Genomic DNA, 27,117 nt, shown 5'->3' on the forward strand with positions numbered 1-27,117 from the left:
GTACAAAAAAAGTAAAAAAAAAAAAGAAATGATTTGGGGGTCTCTAAAGGCAGATAAATAAAGATCAAAATTGCCCAAATTAAATTATCTAAACATAAACTACCATCTCATCCCTGGAGCGCCTTGCATTTTTACTGCAAAACTTATTTTTGCTGTAAAAGTGATTTTTTTTTTCTCCCTTTACCATCATTTCTTTGTGATTGTAAGGGGAAAGAATGGTGTGTGCTTCTGTGAGTGAATGTATGGAAAGTATGGTGTGTGCTTCTGCGACTGAATGGAGATATGAAAGGCGTGTGAATGGTCAGTAATTAGGGTTGAAGCCTTGACGTGGCATTACTGCTCACGTAAGAAGTTAAATTATGGCACAAAAAGTACATATTTGCAAAAACTACACCCCTTGGCGCATCAAATGAGGGGCTGCATGTGTTTCTAGTACAAACCTGGAGTGCGCAAGACACAAATGAACATGTCGCTATGGTTAGAAAAAACATATTTTCTAGCCAAAGCAACATATTCCATCATTATTTGTGCACTCAACTTTTGTCCTAGAAATACATGTAACCCCTCATTTGACGCTCCAAGGGGTGTAGTTTCTTGAAATGTGTACTTTATGTACCCTAATTTAACTTCCCAGATGTCTAGACCACTTTAACTTGTGATACAAATACAACTAAGACCTAATTTGCTGCAGCTAGGGGTGTAGTTTCTAAAAAATATATAGTTTTGTTGGCATATTTTAACATCCCGGGCAGCTAGAGCTGTTTAATTGACGGCAGCCATGCATTACATTTAAAGATGTCTTTTGTGATAGTCTAATAAATGTAACTTTTAGCAATAAAATATTAGAAAAACACAGTCTACTGTTCTCAATTTCTGTTTATTTTAGACCGGTTACCTACTACAAATATTTAGCAACACAGCTTTTGATATTAGAGTTTAGAAAAATAACATTACGAACTAGTTTTTATTGAGTCGGAAGTGAAAAATGACACTTTTTTCCCATTTTTGGCTTTATTTTGCAAACCTTGTGAGACATACACATATAAAAATTGTATATTTGGAATCTGCTGGGTGTGCTGAAAAAAACAAAATATGGTTTGTATAGTTTATTCCCAAGAAATTTACTTCTAAACGCGTTTAAACGTGAGATGCACCAAAATGCCGAAAAACAGCTTAGCACCAGGGTGGGCAATGGCTAAGCAGCCAAGGGGTTAAAATAGTACCAAAGTTTTAGGGTGTAGCCTATAATCGGGTACGGCCTATATCTGAGCCAATACGGTATATAGTTTTATGGGGTTAAATTGAAATGTGGGAGCTCTACTGTGTCATAGGCCTAGTAATGTTTGATAATTGAAATGCATACGTTCCAATTTTGAGCCCACATCTGAGAAACATGACTTGCTCATATATGTAAGGTTATGCTGAATACAAGTCAAAAAGTATTTTACAATATCCACTCAGAAAAATAAAAAACATGGCGACATTGCAAAGTGGAAGTGACCTAATGAGACAGGGGACTAGCAAAGCGATCTGTAAAAACTGAAATGTGCATGTTCCAGGTTTGACCCAACATCTGAGCAACATACCATAACCATGCATGTGGAGTACTGCTGTACCCAGGGGTGTTGCTGAATACAAATCATAAGTTGTTTCAGTAACTGCATGCACCCATAAATACTGCATACAATGTGTTTGTTACAGATTGAAAAAACTAAATTTTACTGTAATGTTTGGAACACATTGGGTATTACAATGGTTAAATAAAAACTGTTAAAATGCACCTTGTGAACTACAGTTTTGCTTCTTCTAGCTGCTATTGGGGTCCAAATCCCAGCATGCCCTATTTTTTAAAAAAAAATCTAGTTTGGAAACAGCAATGGGCATCATTCATATTTAGCCTCTTAACTACCAAAGCAGATGAAAAGTGCAAGCATCCCAATATAGTTGATATTTGCTAGAAAACCCAACAGGATAAGCCTGGTTGTAGAACTAGCTCAGGACTGTTTGTAGCTATCATTTTACAGAAATGGTATGTGTATCTACTGCCAAACTTTATGCAAAAAAAATAATAAATCTTGAATTACCTTAAATGTTTTATAAAATGAGTTGTCAAGGGCTTCTACAACAGCTCTATCCGGAGTCCACTTGAGCTTTCCTCGAATTCCATGTCCTTTTTTGTAAGTTTCCAAAGCAACTAGGATATGCAATGGATGAATACGTGCCTGGGAGATAAAGAAAAAAAGGAAAATATACGTTAAAAAAATGTGTTAATTAGTGTAGGTGCGCTCTCAAATTACAGACAACTAATTGAATGCAGGAATACAAATGGGAAAATTGTATTAAACCATTAAGGGCATGCATAGATGACCCTAAACTTATGTCTTTTGAAGAGAAAAGAGCTTATGTGGTACAATTCTTCCTGATATAGGAAACGAGAGCACATACATAGTTTAAATATATTGCAGAATCCTCTATAACTCCTTAAGGACAGAGCTGAGTTTTTTTTTCCTTTCTACCTTGTGTAACAATGGCTGTTTTTACATTTCTGCAGTGCTCGTGATTACCTGTAACTTTCTTCTGTCTCATCAAGTGTACTCACACAAATTATATATTGTAAAAGGCCCCATTTGGGACATGCACAATTCAATTTTTCAACTCTGAATTTTGGCATGTGGTCTTTCTGCCTGCATGTCCTTTTTGGGACATATTTGAAGCCGCTCACCCCACTGTATTTCATATGCTAGTATTTTTTTTCCCATATTGTCATATACAAATATAAATAAATAACAAATATCAGACTCAGCTAACAAAAGTCATCTAATAAACAAATACAAAATATCCAAAAAACAAGGAGGGTTGTAGTTAGAGAACTTACATACATAATATATTATCTGCAAAAGTATCTCAAATGTTTTAGCCCAGTGAACCCAGATTTTATATTGTTTTTGATTAATACAATCTAGTAACCTATTTTTGAAGATTTCCAATTTTGGCAATTGAGATTTTAAAGGCCAGCAATGCTTACTCAGGCTAACTTAGGCAGACTCAAAAGTAATAGGGTCATAGCAGGTGCCCAGGTTTGATTTATTACTATTATATTGTTGATATTTGCCAATATATTTTCCCATGCTATTCTAATCAGAGGACAACCCCACCATATCTGTTTTACGTCTTCATTATTAGCCCCACATCACCAACATAAAAAGGGTTCTTGAGGGTACAATTTAAAGTTAATATGGGTTTAAATGCGACCTACTTAAAAGTTTGTAGTGGCCTTCCATTAGATTTAAGCAATGGAGGGAAAAATAAACCGTCTGAAGCGCCATATTCTATTCCCGGCGGTTAATATTCAACAAAGAAATCCTAGTATCGAAATAGTAGCAAGCCGTATAACTTCAACACAATTTGCCAGTAGTTTTAATTGTTTTCTGTTTGGCAAAAATTACATTCAATTTAGAGATAGAGAGTTTCTTCCAAAATAGACTGGAAAAAAATTCCTGACTCTGCCATAGTTAAACCGTTTCACTTGAGAGTAGATTAAATTCTATTTACAGAGTTTTGAAATATTTAAATTAAAATTAATTTAGTTGGAAATTCTCATGATCCCACTCTGTTGCCTCAATCTTAAATCTAGATTGTCTATAATGCACAACAGTATCAAACTGTGAATCTTTACCACCCTGTCTTCTATTAATTTCTGTAGTCCATAGAAGCTTTATGAAATTGTTTCGGGATTTTTTCAAACCAGCCTAAGATTCCCTGCAGTTGAGAGTGCATATTAATTACGCGCATCAGAAGCGCTGCATGTGAAAATAGGAAAATTTGTTTTTCCAGACATTATTTCTAAACGACTTATGTATTATTTCTAATCAGGGAGACAGAACTTTTCTCTAATAATCTCCATTTCTCTAATAAAAAATGTTGCCCCAAAAATTTTATTGGGGTGGGAAGTAATTAGAATATAGGTATAAATACTTATGAATTATAATTACTTTCTAGCCCAATAACATTTTTGGAGCAAATTATTTTATTTTGTTTTCCAGTGGAAGCCATATTTGCTATGGAGAAGAGTAATATTGTCCTTATTTGTATATAGTGGAAATGCAACTGTTTTCTCTACGTATAATTAGACATCCAACTCTATTCCTGAATCCGGGGCATCGGTTCATCAATAAAGGCTGTCAGGTCTCTGCGTATTGGCTGATCTTAAAGTCTGACCCCCCTTATCTTTAAAACCTTTTATCTTTGATTTTACAACATGACAGGAGGCTTCATATTTTGCTATCCCCTCTTTACTGACTTCCAACAGCAGCAAGCAAACAGTTAATAAAACAACAAATCAGGAACAAACAGTTAAAGTCTATAAATGCTCCTGCCTCCCAAACCACTTCCTCTTTCTTTGCTGCTTCTGACAGCTTTAGGTCAGAGTTTTAATTTCTGTGGATTATCTATTTGAGTTGCCACCTTAAACTGTGCCCCCCCCCCCCTTTCTTCCCTGATTTTGGCTTGCTGACACATTTTTTCTTTTATATTATGTTAGGTTTCAGTTTTGTTTGTCACCCTGTCCTGCTTTTACTTTTGTTTCGGCAGTCCTACCTTGCTTCCTGTAATCTTCTCTGTGGCTAGTTTGGTCTCTGTAGCATTATGGTTAAGGTGTTGTACATGGCGTCTTGAAGTTCTGGGTTACAATTCTCTGAAGCTTCTTCTTCACCTTTAGCTGGATCTGTTCTGTTTAAAACCTTCTTTCTCCTTCTAGGTGACGTTTTTTGAATAGTTTTCTGTTGCAACTTAGTGGTGCAGCGATTTTTTCTTTAACTTTTTTTTGTGACGGGAAAGCTCCTGTTCACGATCTTAGGTTAGGTTTGACTTTTTTCTCCTGTTCCAAATACGTTTTGGCCACTTTGCCGTTTGGTGCTCTAGCCCCAATACTAACCAATTCTGGTTACTGTGATCCTGATTTTCTATCAATGTGTTAGGTTAAGTTTTTTGTCTTTGCTACTCCCTGGATATTCCTCCGTATTGCTTTTCCTTCGGGATTAGTCGTATGTGCTGCTACCTTAGGGTGGCCGGCGTCAGACTCCATGTGAGGGGCATTTCCATTGCACTATAAATTACTAGGGCCTTTACATTTACACTAAACGTTATTGGGCCGCTGCATAGCTTCTTTCTCCTCTGGGTGGGTGTGTGGTTGGAGGAGGTATCCTTCTATAGCTACTGATATTTTTAGATTATTTCCCCCTCTGATTTTATGTATATTTCTCATTGATCAGGTATTTTCAATCTCTCAGCTGCAATGGAGAATTTCTCTAGGCAACCCCAGGACCTACAAGAGATAATTAATGCCACGGTAGCGACATCAGTAGAGAGGGCCTTGGCCAAATTGATCCCGCAGACCGACAGAGCGACTTGCTTAGGCGACCTCAGGCCAGTCAGGCTTTAGGGGTCACGGCGAGTCAGGTAAATCGGGTGACGAATGCCCCACACATCCAAAAGTACTGGAAGGGAAACAATGGCGCTACCTTCAAGCCTAAGAGCCTAAGAGAGCAAAGTGTAAAAACCTGTAGTCCCAGATAAGGCTACTCCAACCTTTGATAAAACTGTGGGCGTATTTATGGCCCGCTCTGGAAGAGATCCCCATAAGGGTACTGAAAATGGTTTAAAGGCGGCCCAGAACAAACTCCTAGATGTGTTTGGCCCTTTGTCCCGTATACTAATGTTGGCGGACTAGGCCTTGACTCAAGGTTTCCAATTGGATCCATCTGCTGTGAGAGAACGGGCCCTTCGTTCCGTCTGTTTAATGGGGAACGCGAACACGGCTTTATCTTCAGAGAGGCGCAAGGCGGCCCTGCTCAGGGTGGATCCGAAGCTTACAGACCTAGCTTCCAAGGATCTGGGTCCCCTGGCTGATGAGGCTTTGTTCAGAGAACACTCAACAAAGCTCAAGTGTTGTTTTGTCAACCCGCCACGAAGGGAGTTTTTGGCAGGCCTGGCCGACAGGGGTCGTGTCGCCAGCCGGTTTTGGCCCTCAGACACTCACCCCAGAATTTCTTCCATTTCTCCAAGTGCCTTTAGAGGTAGAGGAGCCCGTGGACGGGGTAGGTCAAGATACTCTACAGGTAGGCCCTTCTTATACTTATCGTTGCCTTCGTTTTACTGCCGTCATCTTGCTTTTTTCCCTCAGGCTTGGGCCAGCCTCACCGCAGATGCCTAGGTTCTGCAGACGGTCCAGGGTTACCGGATAGATTTTACTATGGTTCTGCTGCAGAAGTCAAGACCCCATCCGATGGTGGTGTCTTTCAATCAGCAGAGGCTTATCGACGCAGAAATTTTTCGTCAAGGGCGCTGTCCAGTGGGCACCGCGGGACGAGGGTTTCTTCAGCAACATCTTTCTGGTTCAAAAGAAGTCTGGGGAGTTCCAGCCGGTCATCGATCTGCGACAACTCAACGCGTTCGTGGTATACAGACACTTCAAGATGGAAGGTATCCATCTGTTGTGAGACTGTCTCCGAAAGGACGATTGGTTTTCAAGACTGGATCTGAAGGATGCTTACCTGTCGGTTCCCATAGCTCAAGAATGTCGACAGTTCCTCCGGTTTTTCTGGAAAAATCGACCATGCCAATTCACCTGTCTTCCTTTCGGCCTGAGCTCTGCCTCTTGGTGCTTCACCAAGCTACTGAAACCAGTCATGGCCCACCTAAGAGGAAGAGGGTACAGATGCATAGTGTACCTGGACAATATACTTTTTTGTGAAGGAGACTACAGTTACAGACGAGATATGTGGTGCGCTTGTTCAAATCCTTGGGCTTCATGGTAAATCGTGACAAGTCGCCCTGAAGCCCTCCCGTTTGATCCAGTTCTTGGGTTCGAGATAGACTCTACCCAGTGCACTCTTCGCTTACCTCAAACAAAGATTGTCTCCATTGGGAAGGAGCTGAGGAGGACATTACGTCGAGAGCAGATCCCTCTTCGTCAATTGGCCAGGCTAGTGGGTGTGCTGTGATCCTCCATTCAAGCGATCTTTCCGGGTCCACTCCATTATCGGGCCATGCAGCGCTTGAAGGCTTCCTTCCTCAGACAACATCCGTTTTACAACCAGCTGATTCCTCTGACGGAGGAGGTGAGGATGGAGATCCGTTGGTGGATCAGGTATATGGAAGCATGGAACGGCACAGCCATTTTCAGACCAGAGCCAGACTTCCCCTTTGGGGTTGGGGTGCATCGCTACGGGAGCCCCATGGTCAGGAATCGAGGAAGGCTTGCACCTCAGTTGTTTAGAACTAATTGCTGGTTCCTTCGCGATTCGGAGTCTGGCGAAGGGCATGTCTAATTGTTGTATATTGCTGAGCATGGACAATATCTCAGCGGTTCAATACATAAATCAACTGGGGGGAGCGCGCTCTCGAGTTCTGTCCAAGGTTACCAAGGACATTTTCCAATTTTGTTTTCGCCGCAACATCTCCCTCAAGGCGGCCTATCTTCCTGGGGAGACCAATCTCACGGCGGATTGGTTCTCCCATAATTGGTCGGATGCCAGCGACTGGATGATTCAATTTTCCTCACGCTGCAGGACCAACACGATCCGTTGGATTTGGATCTCATCACTTCCAGGACGAACTGCAGGGTCTCTCAGTTCTTCAGTTGGCTTCCGGATCCAGAGGCACTGGCGGTGGATGCTTTTCTGCAACAGTGGCCTCCTCAGGGGGCTTATGCTTTCCCGCCATTCACGATGTTGCTACGTGTTCTTCACCAGACGATCCTGTTGATCGCTCCGTTCTGGCAGAGCCAGGTTTGGTTCGCCGTCCTTTTGGACCTGTCATTCCGGGATCCCCTGGTACTTCCTTCATTTCCACTTCCAGATCCCAACGGTTAACCGCACCAGCTTCTGGTAGAAGATCGCAGGATGCTCAGAACCTCCTTTGGGATTCGTGGGCCCCAGGTACTCGCAGGTGCTATGTCGCCACCCGGAGTTGTTGGAGTGGCTGATGTTTGGAAAGGAATATCGATCCCTTTACGGCTCCTATATCAGCCATAGTTAATTTTCTTTCTTTCCATTTTTCTCAAGGCAAGTCTTTCCGCACGTTGAACGTTATGCGCTCTGCTATTTCAGCTGCCCACGTTCCGGTTCAGGGTGTGTCGGTTGGACAGCACCCTTTGGTGTGTAAGCGTCTGAGGGGCATTAAGTTAGTGAGACCGCCGGGCCCCAAATATACCAGGCTTTGGGATGTCAACGTGGTCCTTTTGTTTCTCAGGAACTGGCCGGACAAATGATGTTTTGTCTCTCCGGTAGCTTTCGGCTAAGTTGACCTTACTTTTATGTTTGGTGTCTTTTAGGAGAGTTGCTGACGTTAAGGCTTTTGATGTTGATCGTTTCGTTTTTACTCCCGAGGGTGTTACTTTTTCTATTTCTTATCGTACTAAATGCAATTCTACGACTGCCTCTTATCCTTTTTTCCAAGATTGTCTTAGGCTGTGTGTGGCTTCCGCTTTACGCAGCTATGTGGACAGGACATCGTCTTTAAGATTTTCCAGGTCCGGGCAGTTGTTGGTATCTTATGTTAAGCTCCACAAGCCGGTGTCTACTACGACTCTGGCCAGATGGGTCCGATGGATCCTATCTTTGACGGGGGTGGAGGATTCATTCGGCGCTCATTCAGTAAGAGGCGCTGCAGCCTCTTGGGCTTTTTTAGCTGGTGCGCCTCTGTCGGACGTTTTACATGCGGCTGATTGGTCGAGAGAGGAAACGTTTTGTACGTTTTATTTTATAGCGTTGAAACAGCAAAATATGAAGTCTCCTGTCATGTTCTAAAATTGAAGATTATGTTATCTTTAGTGTACTTATAATCTTAGTTTTAATGACAGGAGGTGAATATTTTCCCTCTCGTTCCCATCCCCGGGTTTGACGGTGTTTTTTCTGTTTCGGTACAGTTCTTGCTATTTCCTTTTATTCTTTAATTATTATTGTTGTTATTATGGTTATTTATTATTATTGTTATTATTTATTGTTATCTGGTGGGATCTGTGTCTATTAGTTATGTTCACTCTTCATTAGTGACTATGTTGTTCTTGGAGATACCTTTCACGATTTATTTTATTTTTCAGCATAATCGCATCTGGTTGCTGTCCTCCTGTTCGGGGAGTTGAAGTTTCTTCATTTAGAAGACCATTCGTATTTTCCGGATGTTTCGGACTGCTGTTCCCTGTGGGTTTTGGATCGACTCCTGTGATTATCGCTCGCTGCAAAGAAAGAGGAAGTGGCTTGGGAGGCAGGAGCATTTATAGACTTTCACTGTTTTTTCCTGATTGGTCGTTATTAACTGTTTGTTTGCTGCTATTGGGAGTCAGTAAAGAGAGAATAGCAAAATATTCGCCTACTGTCATTAAAAATAACTGATATCCTATCATTCCGATGATGTACTGATCATGGACACAGTGATCCCTGATGCAAGTCTATGGAGACTTGCATGGAGATGACAGCGTGATCAGTGCAGGGGGATTGCATGGAGGAGAGTAAGAAACTTCTCACAAGCTGAAAAGATACAAACTATAAAAATGAAAAGTCACTGAAATGCAATAAAAAAAACAATAATATGAAAAAAGGGATATCATTGTGACATCACTGGCATTAATAACATGTTCAAGAGGTCCCTAAGAGGACCCCTAACCAAACTGCACTGATAACAGTGCAAAATGTTTTTTAAAAAAATAACAAAAAAAAAAGATAAAAAAATAAAAAAACCCTTACATCCCATTGTCCTAGCACAACATCTAAAAGGTATAAACTCCCTGCCCCCGTTCACAACCCTCAAACCCGTTAAGCTATAAATATGAAAAATACTACCCTATAGGTTACTTTATGTAAGGGATGGATATGGCCCTCTAGAAGAAGAAACTAAGGATGTGGAGTATTTCCGAAATCAGGAGATGCAGATAAACAATTTTGGCTGGGTTTCTGTGCCATAACACATACCCTGTGCAAAAAAAAAAATCCAAGCAACACAGAAGTGTTGGCGAAAAAAAGCACAGGTGGCCAAAGGTGGCCAAATAACTGCATCAAGAGTGCCCAAATACTCCTGATAGGATAGTCCGGGTTGTCGGCTCTACAGAAGTATATACTTTTTGTGTGTATGGTTGGTTTATTTGTTAAAAATTAGAGTTGCAATCATACCTAATGTAAAAATTCTACAACTATGAACAATTGCTGAACCGACATACGACAAAAATGGCAAAATTGCTCTGGGACTTGAGGTATCAAAAACCCCTGGAACTGAAGGGGTTAATTCTATGGATACCACATTATGATTAGACAGACGGACAGTTATTATTTTGGACAACTTCAATCTGCCAACAATATTTATATCTCCAACAATCAAATCTACTCAAATAAGGACAGTGAGATTTAGGGAAGCATGTGTAATCAAGTTCTGTAATATGTAAGATCCTCCAGGGATTCATCAAAGATGTTTCTGTCAGTTATCATTTAAATCTAGAAGCTTGATTTATAACAGTCTTATCCAATATGTAATCTATCATTTTTTTTTTTATCTAAGTATGGATCTACCACACAGTTGAAGTCACCTGCAACAATAAATGACCCTTGTTTATGTCTGTATCTTACAGTGGAATGATTCGAGGTATATATATATCCGCCAAAGTTTAAATGATCCCTTGGATCTCACAAATCAAAATGATCCAACAACCTTCCTTATCAGTTTCTTGATATTTAACCCCTTAAGGGACAGGCTGTGTTTTACCTTTTGTACCATTGGGACCGAGGCTGTTTTTACACTTTTGCGGCGCTCGTGTTTAGATGTAATTTTCTCCTCACTCATTTAGTGAACCCACACAAAAACCATTTAGTGAACCATTTCAAAACCATTTTTTCCAAATCTGGTAATTCTTCCCCCCATGTGCCATTTCGGGTATCTTTAAAGACGGCCAATGCAATTTACCACATCAAATCATATATATTTGAAAACTAGACACCCCAGGGTATTTCAAATGCTTGAATTTTAACTCTTTCCATGCACTAATTCTACCACCAGTCTTTGTCAAACTTTGTGGTAGTAATTTATTTTGTGTTTTGTATCACTAAAATTGAGCTTCAGGTATGGATTTACAGGTCTTGGTATACGTCACTATGAAACAACACCCCAATATGTGGTCAGCAACATCTACCGAGTACAGTGATACCCCCCATGCGTGGGTTTGTCGGATTGTTTGGGATGTAAAAAGCCACATTTAGGAAGTGCACATTTTTTTTACTTTGAACTTTTACATCTGGTCCTACTGCCCCCATGTCCATCTTTGAAGCCGGCTAATTCAATATACCCCATCAACCCATATATTTTTGAACACTAGACACCCCAAGGTATTTCAAATGCTAGTATTTTAACCCTTTCCCTGCATGAGATGCATGAGATTCTACCACCAGCCTTTACCACACTTTGTGGTAGTATTTTTTTCTTTTTTTTTTGTAAATATATGATTTATTGAATTTTTCTTTTTTGCCAAACAAGAAAACAAAGATCGGCGGGGGAAGGGAACAGGGGAGGGGGGTACAATGCATATCACTCCACAAACAGGCAGACAAAAAGCCCAGCGCAGTGGGCGGATACAGTAGCATAGAGATCACATACAGAGCCACTAAAATGCTGGAACATAAAGCACATTCCCCACCACAACAACACTCGAGATGTAAGGTGCCTGAGCATAGTAGTAACAGACTCTCGTCCAGACAAACACTGTACGGACGTGAGACCCTAGGGGCCAATGGAAGTAGACAATGGTGGGGGAAATTGTGGAGGTGCGAAAATCACAGCCCAACGGGTACAACAAGGGAAGGACAAAGAGGGGAAAAAGGGGTGGGAAAAAGAAAAAAAAAAAAGGGGGGGGGAGGAGCGCTCCCATACCTCCACGGATCGGCACAGCGCCCCACACGCCAAGTGACTGCTCACGACGCCAAGAGAGCCTGAACATCGGGGCTTGCAATGTATTCCATCCAATAATACCACATCTCCCTGTACCTCTCACTTTGATCATCAGAGAACATGGCCAGTTCCTCCAGAGACCTAATCTGTTCCACTTTCAAGATCCACTCCCTAAAAGAAGGGGGCAAAGGGTCTTTCCAGTGAAGCGGTACTAAGGCTTTTGCGGCGTTCAGAAGATGAGGTACTATCGATTTCTTATAACTAGTGACCGATTGGTCAGTATGATGTAAAAGGAACAAAGCAGGTGAGAATGGTATTTGACGGTCCGTGAACCGGGGCATGAGCGAGTGGATCTGACGCCAAAATGGAACAATCCTCGGGCACTCCCACCATAGGTGCAAAAGTGAACCCACCCCCGAGCCACATCCAACACGCATCCGGCAAAATCTGGGAAGGCAGCATGAAGTATATCGGGGGACCTATACCAACGGGTCAAAGGTTTGTAAGAGGTTTCCTGCAGCTTTGTACTACGTGAGCTTTTATGGGTGAGGAGAAATTTTTTTTCCCAATCCTTGGGACCTAAAGAGATCTGTAGCGCCTGTTCCTAGAAGCCTTGGAAGTGTAAAGGGATAGCGTTGTGCTCCCGTAGAAGTAGTTGATATAATATCGAAATGCCATGGGGAGGGAGGGACGGCCTCGTACACAAGAGCTCAAAATTAGTAAGGGCACGCGTCATGGCATGTTTTCGTAAGGACTTAGAGAAAAAAACTCAGCAGTTGATGATAGTGAAAATTGTCTAGGGCAGTAGGAGGCCTGTCTGGTAGAATCGAGGTCAAGGGGCGTAGTCCGTTGTCAATAAGGAAGCCAGAAATCGGAGCCCTGTCCGCCAGCACGGTTGACAAAAAAGGACCAGCAACCTGTCCTTGTGGAAAGGTCGGGATTATTTCTGATAGGCGTTAGGGGTGAGGGATACGTCATCAGGGAGTGCGTCAGATGCAACGAGTGGAGCGTGAGCAGGGTAGCCTTCACAAACGGATGATGTCGGCCTAAAGCTCAGGAGTGATGTCGAGGAGCCACAAAAGGTGGAACAGCGGTACAGAAGTCACCTGGGCCTCAACACTAACCCACGACTTATGTGCAGGTCGATGGGACCACTCCAGGGCCCGCAAGAGCTGACATGCCTGGTAGTACAGATGGGGATCCGGGAGGCCCGCCACTCCATCTAATTTAGGTCTGCACAACGTAGTGAACTTAATCCTGGGACGTCCCCAGGACCACAAGAATCGAAAAAACAAAGTCTGCACCGAAGTAAAAGAGATAAAACAGAAATAAAAGCTTGGGTAAAACCACCATTTTGAGCGTGTTAATTCTCCCAAACCATGATATATGTTGGTGGGACCACTTATTTAGATCTCTCTAAATAGGAAATAGGGCGGAAGCTACTGCATTGTTCCAGATCTTTGCCTTCTTTGGGGATCAGAGAAATGTTAGCCATCAGAGTATGTGGGTGTATGTCTCTACCTTCCAGAATAGAGTTGAAAGAGGCCACCATCTGGGGACCCAGGACCCCTAACAGTTTCTTATAATAAAGCAAAGGAAGCCCGTTGGGACCAGGGCACTTCCCAAGTTTCGACGCTTTGATCGCCGCCTCTAGCTCAGAGAAAGAGATAGGAGTCTCCATACAGTTCGCATCCTCCATAGATAGCCTCCTCCGTATAGTCCTGGAAAGGTAATCACGCACCCTAAAGGACCAAGAAGCCTGCGCAGCAGGGGAAGGGGCACCGAACAGGTTATAAAGATTAGAGTAATAGTCCGTAAAAGCCGACATAATCTCGTGGGGAAGTCTGAAATGGGAACCAGTCGAGGAACGTATTTTAGGGATATAATATTGCCTGCTGCGGGTTCCCAGAGCCCTAGCCAAATATTTACCGGGTTTGTCCCCGTGTTCATAATATAGGGCCCTCAGCCGCAGGAAAGAACGCCTCGCTTTAGTCACCAACAACGAAGAGAGATCTCTATGTAAGAGGACCAATTGTTGGAAGGCAGCATCAGTAAGAGTATCTTATATCGCTATGTCTTGGTACAGTTTCCAAAGGGTGGACGCAGCTTCCTTCTTCCGTTCAGACCCGACTTTGATGAAATGGCTGCGGACCACACACTTATGTGCCTCCCAGACAGTCAGGGGGGAGACATCTGGGGTGGTATTATCAGCAAAATAGGTAAGCAAGAGTGATTGCATGTCAGCCTGAACTACTGGATCCGTAAAGAGTGATTCGTTAAGCCGCCAGGTCGGCAGCAGCGGTCGGGTCAGTGTCGAGGTCAGAGACAATGTCAACGGGGCGTGATCCGACCAGGTAATCAGACCGTAACGCGCAGACAACAGTTTGGGGAGATGGTAATCTTGGCAGTGGAGAAAAAACTGTAGTCCCTATCGCAGGGGTGAAGCGGCCTCCAGCAATCTACCAGCTGAAGATCATAGAGTAAAGCTTTAATTTTTTGGGAGACATGCGGGGGAGTGCAGGAGTGCCCTAAGGAGGTATCCACTCTGGGTTCAAAAGCCACATTGAAATCTCCGCCCAGGATCAAGAGACCCTCTTGGAAGGAGCTTAATAATCGAAGTATCTTAGAGAGGCAACGATGCTGCTGTCTATTGATTAAGTATACACTGGCAAAAGTATATAGTGCCCTTCACAAAAAGAAACCGACCATTCGGGTCAGTCATATGAGCTTTCTCGAGGAATGGCGTGTGCTTATCAAACCTCTTATCCACACCTCTGGATTTAGACCTTACGTTATCGCTAAAAAACCCCATCGGGTAATGGGCATTGAGCAATGTAGGTGGACTGGGCGCCCTAAAATGCGTCTCTTGAAGATAGACAACAGATGGTATCTCAGATCTCTCAGTAAATGAGAGCGTTTTTCAGGGATATTGAGGCCTTTCACGTTATAGGAGACGACAGTGAGGGTGCGACGTGTACAAGGAGGGAGCTGCGCCCACCCCGGAGCCATAGCGCAGAGCAAAGGAGAGGAAAAGAGGAAAAAAAAAAAAAAAAGGAAAAGGGGGGGAGGAGGGCAAAAGACAACACTTGGAGTGACTACTGGGTAGGGGAACGAGCCGCCTCGAAAAATGGAGGACAACAACCACGACCACCCCAATAGCAGGAAACATTCCCCCCTCCAGCTGCAGGGGGAAGCACCACCGGTCCGAAAGAGGGCCGAAAAAAAATTAAAAAAATACTAATTTGTGGGGGAACCCGCCGCCACCCAAGACCTGTAGAGCGCTAGACAGATCTCGTATGGGGGGACCGGTACAGAAGACAATATAATACAAACGCAGTATGTCATGGCACCGTTTACTTGCAAGGGCAAACACAAAGGCAGTACATAACAGGAGGTAAAACCTCACGACAAACCTTCGATCAAACATTCGACCTGAAACGCAGAGCCCGTGTGTGTAAGGGTGGGGGGGTTGGGAGGAGAGGCAAAAAAAAAAAAAAAAAAAAAAAAGGGGGGTAATCTCATGGTGCTCTCTCCCCCGTCGTCCTCCCCCCGGTGAGAAGGAGGTAGTCAATCATATGAAACAATATATGCAGGAAGACAGAAATCTGCGGCTTCCCCGCATGGAGCTGCATGGAGCTCAGAGCCCTGACAGGGCCTCAGAGGGGGAACCAGAGGTCCCAAACAAAAGAAAAACACAAAACAGAGAACATAGTGCCTGAGTGTGTGTGTGAGTGTAATATCATGGGCAGTGTAGACGAATGTGTATGTACGTTGAAGCAAAGGGAGAAGTATAAGTGGGACAGAACCGAAACAATGGACCAAAAAAAAAAAGTATGTAATATATTTACAGTCAGTGTAAGGAATGTAAAGCGTGTAGTGCAATATCACAAAGCACCACCGAGGGCGTCATGAAGCAGGCTCAGACGTCAAGTGCAGTGGGGCACACTGGGTAACTCAAAATAGAAACAATGCTATGGCGTAGCCAACAGTATGCATAGTGCAATATTGGAGCGAAGCCCAGTGGGAGGCGTAGAAATGGCAACAGAGAACGTATGTCGGAACATAGCACAGGAAAATTACCGAGCCGGGTGTCGTAGCCCCGGCAATCCATATGGGGAGAAAAAAATAAATAAATAAAAATAAATAAATAAAAAAGTATGTACTATATTGACAGTCAGTGTAAGGAATGTAAAGTGTGTAGTGCAATACCTCATAGTACCCCAGAGGGTGCCGGGCATACTGGGCAGCCCAAAACAGGGAACATGAGACGGCAAAGGAAGCAGCAAGTATAGTGCAATACTGTAACAAGGCCCAGCAGGGGACACAATGTCAGGCCACAGAAGCACAGTGTATAACCTGTAGAGTATGTCAAGTGCAACGGAGCAAACATCAGTAGACGGCATAAGAAACAGGGTGCGACACCGTAGCATAACGATATGTACATGTGAACATAAAACACAGCACAGCATTCAATATGATATACAGAGGTATAAGCTGACAACAGCAGGGTCCCGGAATATCAGACAACAGAGGCTGACGGTGTCACCGAGGCCACCCATCTGGGGGGGAGGGGGGATAGAAAAAAAAATTAATGTAATATATGGACAGACAATGTAAGGAATGAAAAGCGTGTAGTGCAATACCTCGAAGTACCTCAGAGGGTGCCGGGCAGCAGTCTAGCGCAGTACTGCACACTGGGCAACTCAAAACAAAGCCCAGCAGGGGCCACAGTATCAAGCTACAAAAGCACAGTATATAATGTGTAGTGCACGTCATGTGTAGTGGTGCAGAGGTGCAAACAGCAGTAGACGGTAGAAGAAACAGGGTGCGATACCACAACGCACATACACGTTAACATAAAACACAGCACAGCTTGCAATACGGTAAACCGAGGTATAAGTTGAGCAGAAGAGTCCCGGACTCCACAGAGGCTGAGGATGTCACCGAGGCTGTCCGTATGGAAAAAAGAAAAAAAAAAAAAGAATCCACTGTGTCTTCACCGATTAACCCCTTCGTCCCCACCGTAAGGCACAGTGTAAGGGCACACTGCGGGGACCGCAAAAAAGTAAAGAACAGTAAACAGAACACCAAACTGCGAGGCCAAGGAAAGCAAACGAGGCCCGAGACACTGTCCCAGGGGTTACTCACTGCACCGGACAGCCGTTACTCTTCTCTCACAAAAGCTCTCGGAGGGGCATCAGGCCCGAAGGAACAGAGGACAAGTGCCCCTGGAATCTAACGACCTGCGGCGTCATTTGACCTCTTAATCAGGATATCCAGAGGACGTTTCTTCGCACTCGTTCTCTCTTTTATGAGCATGGTAACAAGAGCGCGCGGTTGCTGGCTCGGGCGTTGCGGGCCAAACGACAGACACTGTACAAGGGTCTCACTCGAACCCATTTTAGAGGAAATCAGGAACAAGCACAGCATACACGGTCTGACCTGCTCCGGCCGCAAACACAAGGTCTCTGCATTCGTGGACGACTTGCTCTTCGTGATCTCTCAGCCTGTCGTTTCCCTTCTACATATACACGCCGCGCTGAGGACCTATGGGTCCCTCTCCCACTTTAAGATTAATGCTGACAAGTCTGAGGATGTGTCCCTGTCTGCGGCTGAATCACGCACAGTGGGCGCCTCATTCCCCTACAGATGGTGCCAGGATCATATCAAGTATCTGGGGATGCAGCTTCCTAGGGATCTTATGTCCACCTACAGAGTGAACTTCCCCCGACTTTTACAACAACTACGTGATGATCTTACTCGCTGGAACTTGCCACATATCTCCTGGCACGGGTGTGTTAGCGTGATCAAAATTAACGTCCTCCCAAGAGTCTTGTATCTTTTTTAAACCTTGCCGATTCCCATCCCGAAATCTTTCTTCTTGGACCACTAGTCAGACGGGATTGCCTCCCCAGGGGCGGGATCTCTATGATTCACTGCATGCTTCTGGAAGTGGATTCTTTGATCCCCCGGCGTACATGGGGAAATGGGAAGCTGAGCTCGGGGAAGTGCTTACAGAACAAGAGTGGGAGAAGGTCTGCTCTATTGCCTCGAGGTACCAAGAAACTGCCTATAAACTGAAGACTAGGTGGTATAGGACTCCGGTTGCTATCTGTAGACTTTTACCGGGGAGCGATCTGTCCCGTTGGAGATGTGGGGTGGAGCGGGGTACCTACCTGCATGTCTGGTGGGACTGCGCTCGACTTCAGCACTACTGGGCAGGGATATTTCGCTGTTTGGAGGAGGTTTCGGGTGAGCCAATCCGGCCTTCTCCGAGCTTTGGCCTCCTTCTTCACTCTCTTTGGGGCTGATGAAACGCTCGGTCCTCCATCACCTTCTCAATGCAGCTCACTACCTCATCCCGCTTTATTGGAAACGATCGGAGGTCCCCTCCTTGCGCCAATGGGTTACCAGTGTGGAGGAGATACGGGGTTGGGAACTGGTTCATTTGGCCTCTGACAGGATGGAGGCATATACTGGGCATGGGCTTGCTGGCTGTCCTTCTAATCTTCTCCTGTTCCGGCCTCCTTGCTCCGGCAGTGATCGCTCAATGAGCGGTTGGGTGCCTCTTCCTCACTTATGCCTTTATGCCCTTACTTCTTACTATTGCTTCCCGCCCTACCGGTTCTTCTCCTCTTCCGGCCTTTGCTTTCCCCTCCTTCCCTTTCCTCCCTTACCCCCTTTTTTTTTTTTTTTTTTTTTTTATTTGGCATGGTATCCCAATAACAATAGTTGTCACATATACTGATTATCCCCCCAAAAATATATGTTTATGAACAGTAGATAAGTCAAGGTGTTCAACTAGGGTCATTTTGACACTTTTCAAGCAAGTATTTTTTCACCAATTGCTGCCACATTTTGAGGTATTTTTTATTGTTTGAGGGTTTTTTTTTTTGCATATGTTGCTTTAGATTTCATATTAGATTTTGTATAGAATATGTGCAACTACAGAAAAAGAACAACATTTTGTTTACCAACATCCCCTGATTCCAACATGGCCTCACATGCATGGTTCATGCATTTTTTGAGGAAGCTATGAGGCCAAAACTGGAACATGCGCATTTAACTTTTTAAATATTTTTTTTTATCAGATTACTTTTTAGTATTTAGGCCGCTGACATTGATCAGGGAGACCGATCAATGATCAGTGACTTAAAATGTCACCGTCATGTGATCAGGTAATAATTATGTATTTTTTTATTAATATTTTTTCCCCCCACAATTAGAAAGAGAGAGGGGTCATCTAGGGTAAGGCAGAGTCATCTAGGGGCTGCCATAATAATCATCATCAGCCCACTTACTAAACTCACAGCATTTGACCTGGAAGCACCCTGGACTTTCAGGTCAGTGCTGTTATTTTTATTTTTATTTTTTAACTCGTTCAATGCTGATGCTCCATTGGAGCACAGAATTGACTGATATTTAGTCCCCACAAGCTTCTGGGGACAAATGTTAACCCCTGCAATGCCGCGATTGTGTCATACACATTGCGGCATTGAAGGAGTTACCACTGCACTGATGCACTCATGGAGCGATCAGGCAGCAGGGAAGGGTTAGGCTGGTCTCCACACTCATGTGGAGACCAAAGAACCCTCTCCCTCTGTCCTGAAGCTGCCTCTGGCAGCTGGGACGCAATTGCTGGCCTATAGACCAGTGATTGCAGGGAGGAGTCTCTGATCACCCCTGTAGGCTTCCATGCCTACAGGAGTGATCAAAGGGCTTGTGGAGGCTCGTTTTTGCTGTTGCTTGTCTACCTGGGCTTCCAGGCAGACCACCAGCAGCAGAGCCCCGGGCTGGCTTTGGGTTGTGCAACCTGTGATCTATGCCTGTAATTTAGGGGTTTTTATCTATACCTTTATTGCGGAGTGGCTAATATTAAAGAAACTGCACAGTCCAGCTGTTATTTTGAAGTCATATTTCAATCATAGTCTTTAAAGTAAAGAGATAAGTACATATTATGTAGTTAAAATGCATGTCTAAATATATTATATATATACACACATATACATACACATATATACATATACATACCGTATTGGCCCGAATATAGGCCGCACTTTTTATATCCGGGGTCTATCGGCCGACGTCCGGGACATGCAGTTCCGGGCACCGGGCAGGCAGCAGGGTTAGGATACAGATCCCCCGCAGCAGTGCAGGGGACCTGCATCCTACTCTCCGATACGCTCAGACAGCCTACCCTGCCGGCACTTTCCATGGGGGGAGTCCCGGCACGGGAGATTTTGAAGCACATCTTGCAGACGCACCGGCAGTGGAGGTTGTTTATGCTCGCATCGCCGCTGCCGGTGAACGTCTGCGCGAACAATCTTCCTTGCCGGTACTTCCCACGGCGGAAGTGCCGGCACCGGAAGTTGAATACCCGTTATGCGTAGATGTCCCCCGCCGGCCCTGCAAGACCCTTTGGAGTCTGCACCGGTAAGTCTGCACCCAGCATATCTCGGGGGGGGGGGGATAGAGTGGCAGCATATCTCGGGGGGGTACATCTTCGGGACAGAGTGGCAGCATATCTCGGGGGGGGGCCAGAAACTGTTTTCTTTAAAAAAAGCACCTAACTTTTAGGGTGCAGCCTATATTCGCGCCAATACGGTATATACATACACACATACACCCCCACACACACCCAAACAGTCTTAAATAATTATCATTTCAAGTTTTAAGTTAGACCAGATATGGGCCAAAGATCCCAATTCCGAGTTACATATCCAACATTTATTAGCGGTAGAGCTAAACATTTTATGTAGGGAAGTTGGAACATAATACTATCTGTGGAAAAGTTTGAAATACTGCTCATGAAGGTTTATGCAATGAATAGCTTTCCTTAAATTACTCCAGGCAGCATACCAAACTTCGAATGAATAAGAGATTCCTTGAGTGAACTCCTGTTCCAACATTTTTCCAGCTTTAATAAAGCTTTTAATTCTTAAATATGAAAAATATTCCTTACTTGGGAGAGTAAATTTGGCTTGCAATTCACTGAAACAATATAGCTCCAAAGTGGACCAAATGTCTGCTATTTTAGTAATCCCATAGGAGTGACAGGACTTTAAACCAATATGTTTAATCAGCAATTGTAACATTACTACAGGGGTGTGTAATGACCACGATTCATTAGAACCAAATTTTTTCTTATAGCTGAACATATTATTCAAGTTGTTTAATATCAATGGGTTAGATATCTCTAACTCACTAATACCTTTTGGATTAAACCAATAAAAATGAAATGGATCAAAATTATATTTCCATCTCTCATAATTGTACCAGTCTAGGTCTCGTTTAACATCCCATGCTAAAAAGTGCCCAAACATAAAAATTTTACATAATTTTTGAAAATTAAGTCCATCCCGAGAGAGGTTTTTAGTTAATATGGAACAGGAGATTCTTGGTTTCTTACTCAACCATACAAATGAAGAGAACATTTTGTCAAATTGATTTAGAAACTTTAAAAGAAATGAAAGTGTAATAGTTCTAAAAAAGTAAATTAGTTTGGGGAGAACATATGCTTTTAATGTATTTAGCCTGCCAAGCCATGAAATCTCCAATTGTTTCCATTCTACATATTGAGTTTTCAGAGAGTCAAGGAGGAGCATATCATTTTTATTGATTATATCTTTGAAGTTCTGGTAGATTTTAATAACTAAATAATCAATAAAGTTCTGCCCCCAAGGGAATTCAACCTTAGCTTTAATTTCTTCTATGTGGGAGATATCCAGCGGGTTTGTCTAAATTTAATTTATAGTTAGAATATAATCCATATTCGCTAATACGTTCTATAGTTTCAGGGAAAGATGTTTCAGGTGAAGTTAGCGTAAGAAGAATATCGTCTGCCTACAGTGAAATTTTGTGTTCATATGGACCAGTTGTTATCCCTTTAATTTTAGTAGATTGGCGTATTATAGCCGCGAGGGGTTCAATTTAAAGGGTGTACAACAAGGGAGCCAGTGGGCACAGTGGAGCAGCAGATGAGGAGCGGCGGCAGAGAAAGATTAATCTAGCTACAGTGTTGAGGATGGATTGAAGCGGTGAAAGGCAGGAGAGGAGGAGACCAGTTAGCAGGCAGTTGCAATAATCCAGGAGGGGATATCACAAGGGATTGGATTAGTAACTTGGTGGTATCTTGCGTGAGGGAAGGGCAGATTCGGGAGATGTTTTTCAGGTGGAGGCAGGATTTGGTGAGGGACTGGATGTGAGGGATGAAGGACAGAGCAGAGTCAAGGGTGACACCAAGGTAGCAAACCTGGTCTGTTGGTTGGATAGTGGAGTTATCAACAATAATAGAGATGTCAGGAAAAGTGGACATAGCAGATGGCGGGATTACCATGAATTCGGTTTTAGAGACGTTGAGCTTTAGGTAACGGGACGCCATCCTTGATGAGAGAAAGTTTGTCAGTTGATTGTAGGTTAATCATTCCAGCTGTTTGGAAGCTAGCGGGACAAGTGAAAATGGACTGTAGTTTGATGGGGATGTGGGATCGAGTGAAGGTTTCTTTAGGATGGGGGAGATGATGGCATGTTTGAATGAGGATGGGAATACACCAGAGGACAAGGAGAGATTAAAGATGTGGGTTAGGCTTGGGGTAAGGACACTAGAGAGGGGTGTCAGGAGATGTGAAGGTGCAGGGTCGAGGGGACAGGTGGTGGTGGGAAGACAACAGGACCTTGAGTGGTGTAACGGGGCTGAAGCAGGTGAGGATGGATTGAGGTGAGGAGGGAGGCAAGCTCTTGGGCAGAGAAGTTGGAGGGCAAGGGAGGTGCTGTGGGTCTGAGAAGGGTGTGTGGTGAATAGACGTTTAGGGTTATGGGAAAGAAAGGTGATTAATGAAATGAAATATGTTTGTTTAGAGAGATGGAGGGCCCATGTATAGGAGCGGAGCAGGAATTTGTAGTGAATGAAGTCTTCAGGTGAACGAGACTTCCTCCACAGGCGTGAACACCTTTGAAGGAGGCGTGTCTGTTTGGAATGCCATGGCTGAGGTGGACGGCGTGGGTGATTGCGTACAGTTACAGTGGGCAACCATATCTAGGGCTGAGGCTAGTGTATGGTTATACTGAGCTGTAGCTGTGTCAGGACAGGACGAGGAGGATATACTTGAGGAGTGGCCGTAGTGTATCTGAAAGCTGTGGAGTGTTGAGGTTGCTGATGTTACGGTAGGTTTGGGGTGGATTCTTGGGTAGGGAGGGTGTGTGTGGTATGTCGAGATTAAATGTCAGCAGGCTGTGATCAGACAGACAGATGGGAGAGTTGGAGAACTGAGATGTGGAACAAAGGTGGGAGAACACAAGATCGATTTGATGACCGCCACGGTGCGTTGGGGAGTTAGTCCATTGTGAGAGTCCGAGGGAGGGGGAGAGTGAAAGTAGTTTGGAAGCAGCAGGTGAGAATGCGTCATCAATAGGTATATTGAAGTCCCCTAGGATTAGTGTAGGGATGGTGGAGGAAAGAAAGTGGGAAAGCCAAGCAGCAAAGTGATCAAAGAAATGTGAGGTAGGGCCAGAAGGCCGGTAGATCACTGCAACGCGAAGAGCAATCGCAGAGAAAATGCGGACAGAGTGTACTTCGATAGACGAGAAAGAGAGGGAATTGGTGGTAGGTGCAGCGAGGAGAGAGGAGAATACCAACACCACCTAACTGTTTGTCTCCAGGTCTGGGAGTGTGGCTGAAGTGAAGGCCACCGAGATGAGAAGGTCATGGACAGCAGTTAGTTTATTGCAAACAGAGCGTGCTTTCCAGAGGGCACAGGAGAAAGGGGTGCCGGGGTTGCAGTGGACCGGTTTAAGATTGGAGGGATTGGGGTAGTTTGTGTTAGATCGGCAGGTGCGGGGACGGAAGAAGGTGGGGATGGTGGGGCCAGGGTTACGTTCAATGTCACCTGAGCACAGAAGGAGTAGGAAGGAGACAGAAAACAAATGGGAATGTGAATTTTACTTGTGGGTGTTTAGTGGTGTTGGGGTATGAAGAAAACAAAGGGTGGGGTCATAGATGGGATGGAGTTATGAGGACTGTAGAGGGTTTGTCAAGGGGTGTAGAGGCTGCAGTGATTGTGCGATTTGTGGGTAGAGGACATAGAAAAATGTATGGGTTCATAGTAGGGAAAGAGGGCAGCAAGCAAGTGCCTATGTGGGTTACCTGCTTTTTGCAATGTACTCGGTACGTAGTTTGTCATTTCCCTCCCGGCTAACTCCAGTGTAACTTATCTGTCCACTTATGAAGAGTCCACTAGGGGAGAGGCCACAGCAGGTACATTTCCAAGCAAGCTTGTTTCCAAGTGGGATCTAGAGCTATATAGGGCTGCCTCACAAGTGGTCAGATAAGGTGATTGCATACAGGAGGCAGATGTTTCACACCTTGGCTAACAATTGCAATTAGGCTAGACTAGAGTGCACCAATTTTAACCCTTTGATAGCAGCATGGTATGGAGATAGGCAGGAAAAAGACATACCAGGTGAAAAACAGGGGTATTACAGCAGAAGATGAGGGGTTCAGGGGTGGATCAGAAGTTATGAAATAACCATACCAGGTGAAAAACAGGGGTGTTACAGCAGAAGATGAGGGGTTCAGGGGTGGATCATAAGTTATGAAATAACCATACCAGGTGAAAAACAGGGGTATTCCAGCAGAAGATGAGGGGTTCAGGGGTGGATCAGAAGTTATGAAATAACTATACCTGTGAGAGAGGGAAATGCATGAGATTAATACAGATTGCCGGGGGAGTAGTCAGATGAAAGCATGAAAACCAGGATGGGCGTCTGGATAGTCCAGTGTAACTCTTATCTGTCCACTTATGAAGAGTCCACTTGGGGAAAGGCCACAATAGCTACAGTTCTCTCAATATAGACTATTTCCTAGTATTCCGCCTCTGGTGTCTTCCTTTGCGCCTGCCTGTATCATCCCTCAGCTATGAGGCATCGTGGGGTACAGACAGACCCCTAAGTATCCCCTGCTACTGGGCTCCTATCCGACCTGTTGTCCAGTTCCTGACATGGGCATCTATTGGTCTTCTCTATTAGTTTTTCTTTAATCCTAAATTGAATTGCTTTTATCTCTCTATATATCGAAGTTAGTGGTCTTAACCTCTTTATTTTTCATTTTTAAAAGACTGGAGCATGATCAGACCATGTCAAATTTCAAATGGTTGCAGAATTGCAAATTTCTCTAGACATGCTATTTGACAGGAACATGTCAATTCTGGAATAGGATTGACGTGCAGAAGAGTAATAAGTGAAGTCTTTCACAAATGGATTGTGCGTTCTCCAGATATCATAAATTGTTACATGCAAGGCAGAGGGAGAATGATTTGGCTAGAGACTTCATTTTTGTATCCGGATGCAATCCATGCGTCATAGTTTTATCCAATTTAACATCCTGAATACAATTCATATCTCCCCCACTCACAAGGAAACCTTTTGAAATTTATTGAACCCTATCAAAGATGTTCCTTAGATATTTGACTGTGGACACATTTGGGCATTTTTAACACCCTTCTGTGACACCTGTGTCCCACAGCACCTCCCTTGCCCCCAAATTTCTCTGCCCTAGAGCTTGCTTGGGCCTGCTTCAAAAACAAAATTGACACAATCAGGGATAACACCCCCCCATAGTGTTAATCATATGGTACCTTATCCTCACCTGCTTCCGCCCAGTCACACCCGTTAAAAGTTTCTGAGATCCTGTTGTCCTCCCACCTCACCACCTGTCCCCTCTACCCAGCACATTTACATCTCCTACTATCCCTCTCTAGTGTCCTTGCCCCAACCCTAATCAACATCTTTAATTTCTCCTTTTCATCTGGTGTATTCTAATTCAAACATGCCATCATCTCCCTCATCCTAAAGAAACCTTCTCTTGATCCCACATCCCCATCAAACTATCAGACTCCTCTGAGCTTAGTTCTTGGGCCTCTGCTATTCTCCCTCTACACTTCTTCGCTTGGACAACTCATTTTTCTTTTGGCTTCCAGAACCACCTATATGCAGGTGAGGCACCCTAAGCTATATTTCTGCTCCTGACCTTTCACCCCCTCTTCTAACTAATCAGGAATTGCATCGTGGATGGCATCCCATTTCCTAAAGGTCAACATCTCTAAAACTGAACTCATGGTAATCCCATCATCTGCTCTGTCCACAATTCCCGCCACCTCTATCACTGTTGACAACAAATAGACCAGGTTTGCTGCCTTGGTGTCACACTAGACTCTACTCTCTCCTTCCTCCTTCACATCCAGTCCCTCACCAAATCCTGCCGCCTACACCTGAAAAACACCTCCCGAATCCAAGAAACCACCAAGTCGCTAATCCGCTTGTGGTATACCGCCTGGATTATTGCAACTCCCTACTAACTGGTCTTCCCCTCCCCCCGTTTCAAACAAAGGAACTGCAGCTAGATTAATTTTTCTCTGCCGCTGCTCCACTATGCCAATCACGTCATTGGCTCCCCATACCCTTCAGAATCAAATTTGCACTTCTGACCTACAAAGCCCTTAACAACTCTGCACCCCCATATATCTCTATCCTCCTATCCAAATACACCCCTAACCATCCTCTTTGTTCCTCTCACGACTTGCGGCTGTCTTCTACTGTTATTACCTCTTCCCACTCCCATATTCAGGATTTCATCCGCGCTGCACCCCTTCTGTGGAATTCCCATCCCCGTTCCGTCAGACTTCCTTCCTCGTCTGCAACTTTCAAAAGCTCTCTGAAAACCCACCTCTTCCGGGAAGCGTACAGCATTTCTTCCCAATACTCTCCGCCATCATCATAATCAAGCTATCTAAAAAAACAGCTTCAACATATCATCGGGACTCATCCCCATCCAAGCTGTCCTCTCCTATTGTTTCACTTCCCCGTCAACCACCGACTAGATTGTAAGCTTGCAAGAGCAGGGCCCTTTTCTCCTTTGTATCAGTTTGTTTTTGTGTGTGATTTTAAACGATTCTACTGATTGTAACAGCGTTTGCCAGCACTTTATAAATAAATGTAATGTAATGTATTTGGTTGGAGACAGTATAAGATTAGCAGAATACCAGGGAGGGACCCTAATGCTGCCATGGAAAATAGCCAGGAAAAGAAAATTATGGTAAGTAGGAAACAATTTTGCTATTTCCTTGCTAACCATGGCAGCATTAGAATGGGTAATACCCAGGCTGAACAGAAGCACATGGGAGGGAAATACTGCAA

General features: G+C 44.1%; 1 protein-coding gene across 1 annotated transcript in view; it reads right to left on the reverse strand.

Annotated features, from left to right (window-relative positions):
* The window catches only part of LOC149272836 (RNA-binding protein RO60-like), a 142,268-nt gene that overhangs the window by 85,073 nt on the left and 30,078 nt on the right, over positions 1 to 27,117 (reverse strand). The window contains exon 4 of the mRNA XM_089506679.1: positions 2,085 to 2,222. Coding sequence (XP_089362805.1) covers positions 2,085 to 2,222 — 138 coding nt within the window. The remainder of the gene's footprint in view (positions 1 to 2,084; positions 2,223 to 27,117) is intronic.

The sequence above is a fragment of the Sceloporus occidentalis genome, unplaced genomic scaffold, assembly GCF_023333645.1.
Source record: "Sceloporus occidentalis isolate IW3139 unplaced genomic scaffold, rSceOcc1.0.p SCAF_412, whole genome shotgun sequence".
Taxonomy (NCBI): Eukaryota; Metazoa; Chordata; class Lepidosauria; order Squamata; family Phrynosomatidae; genus Sceloporus; species Sceloporus occidentalis.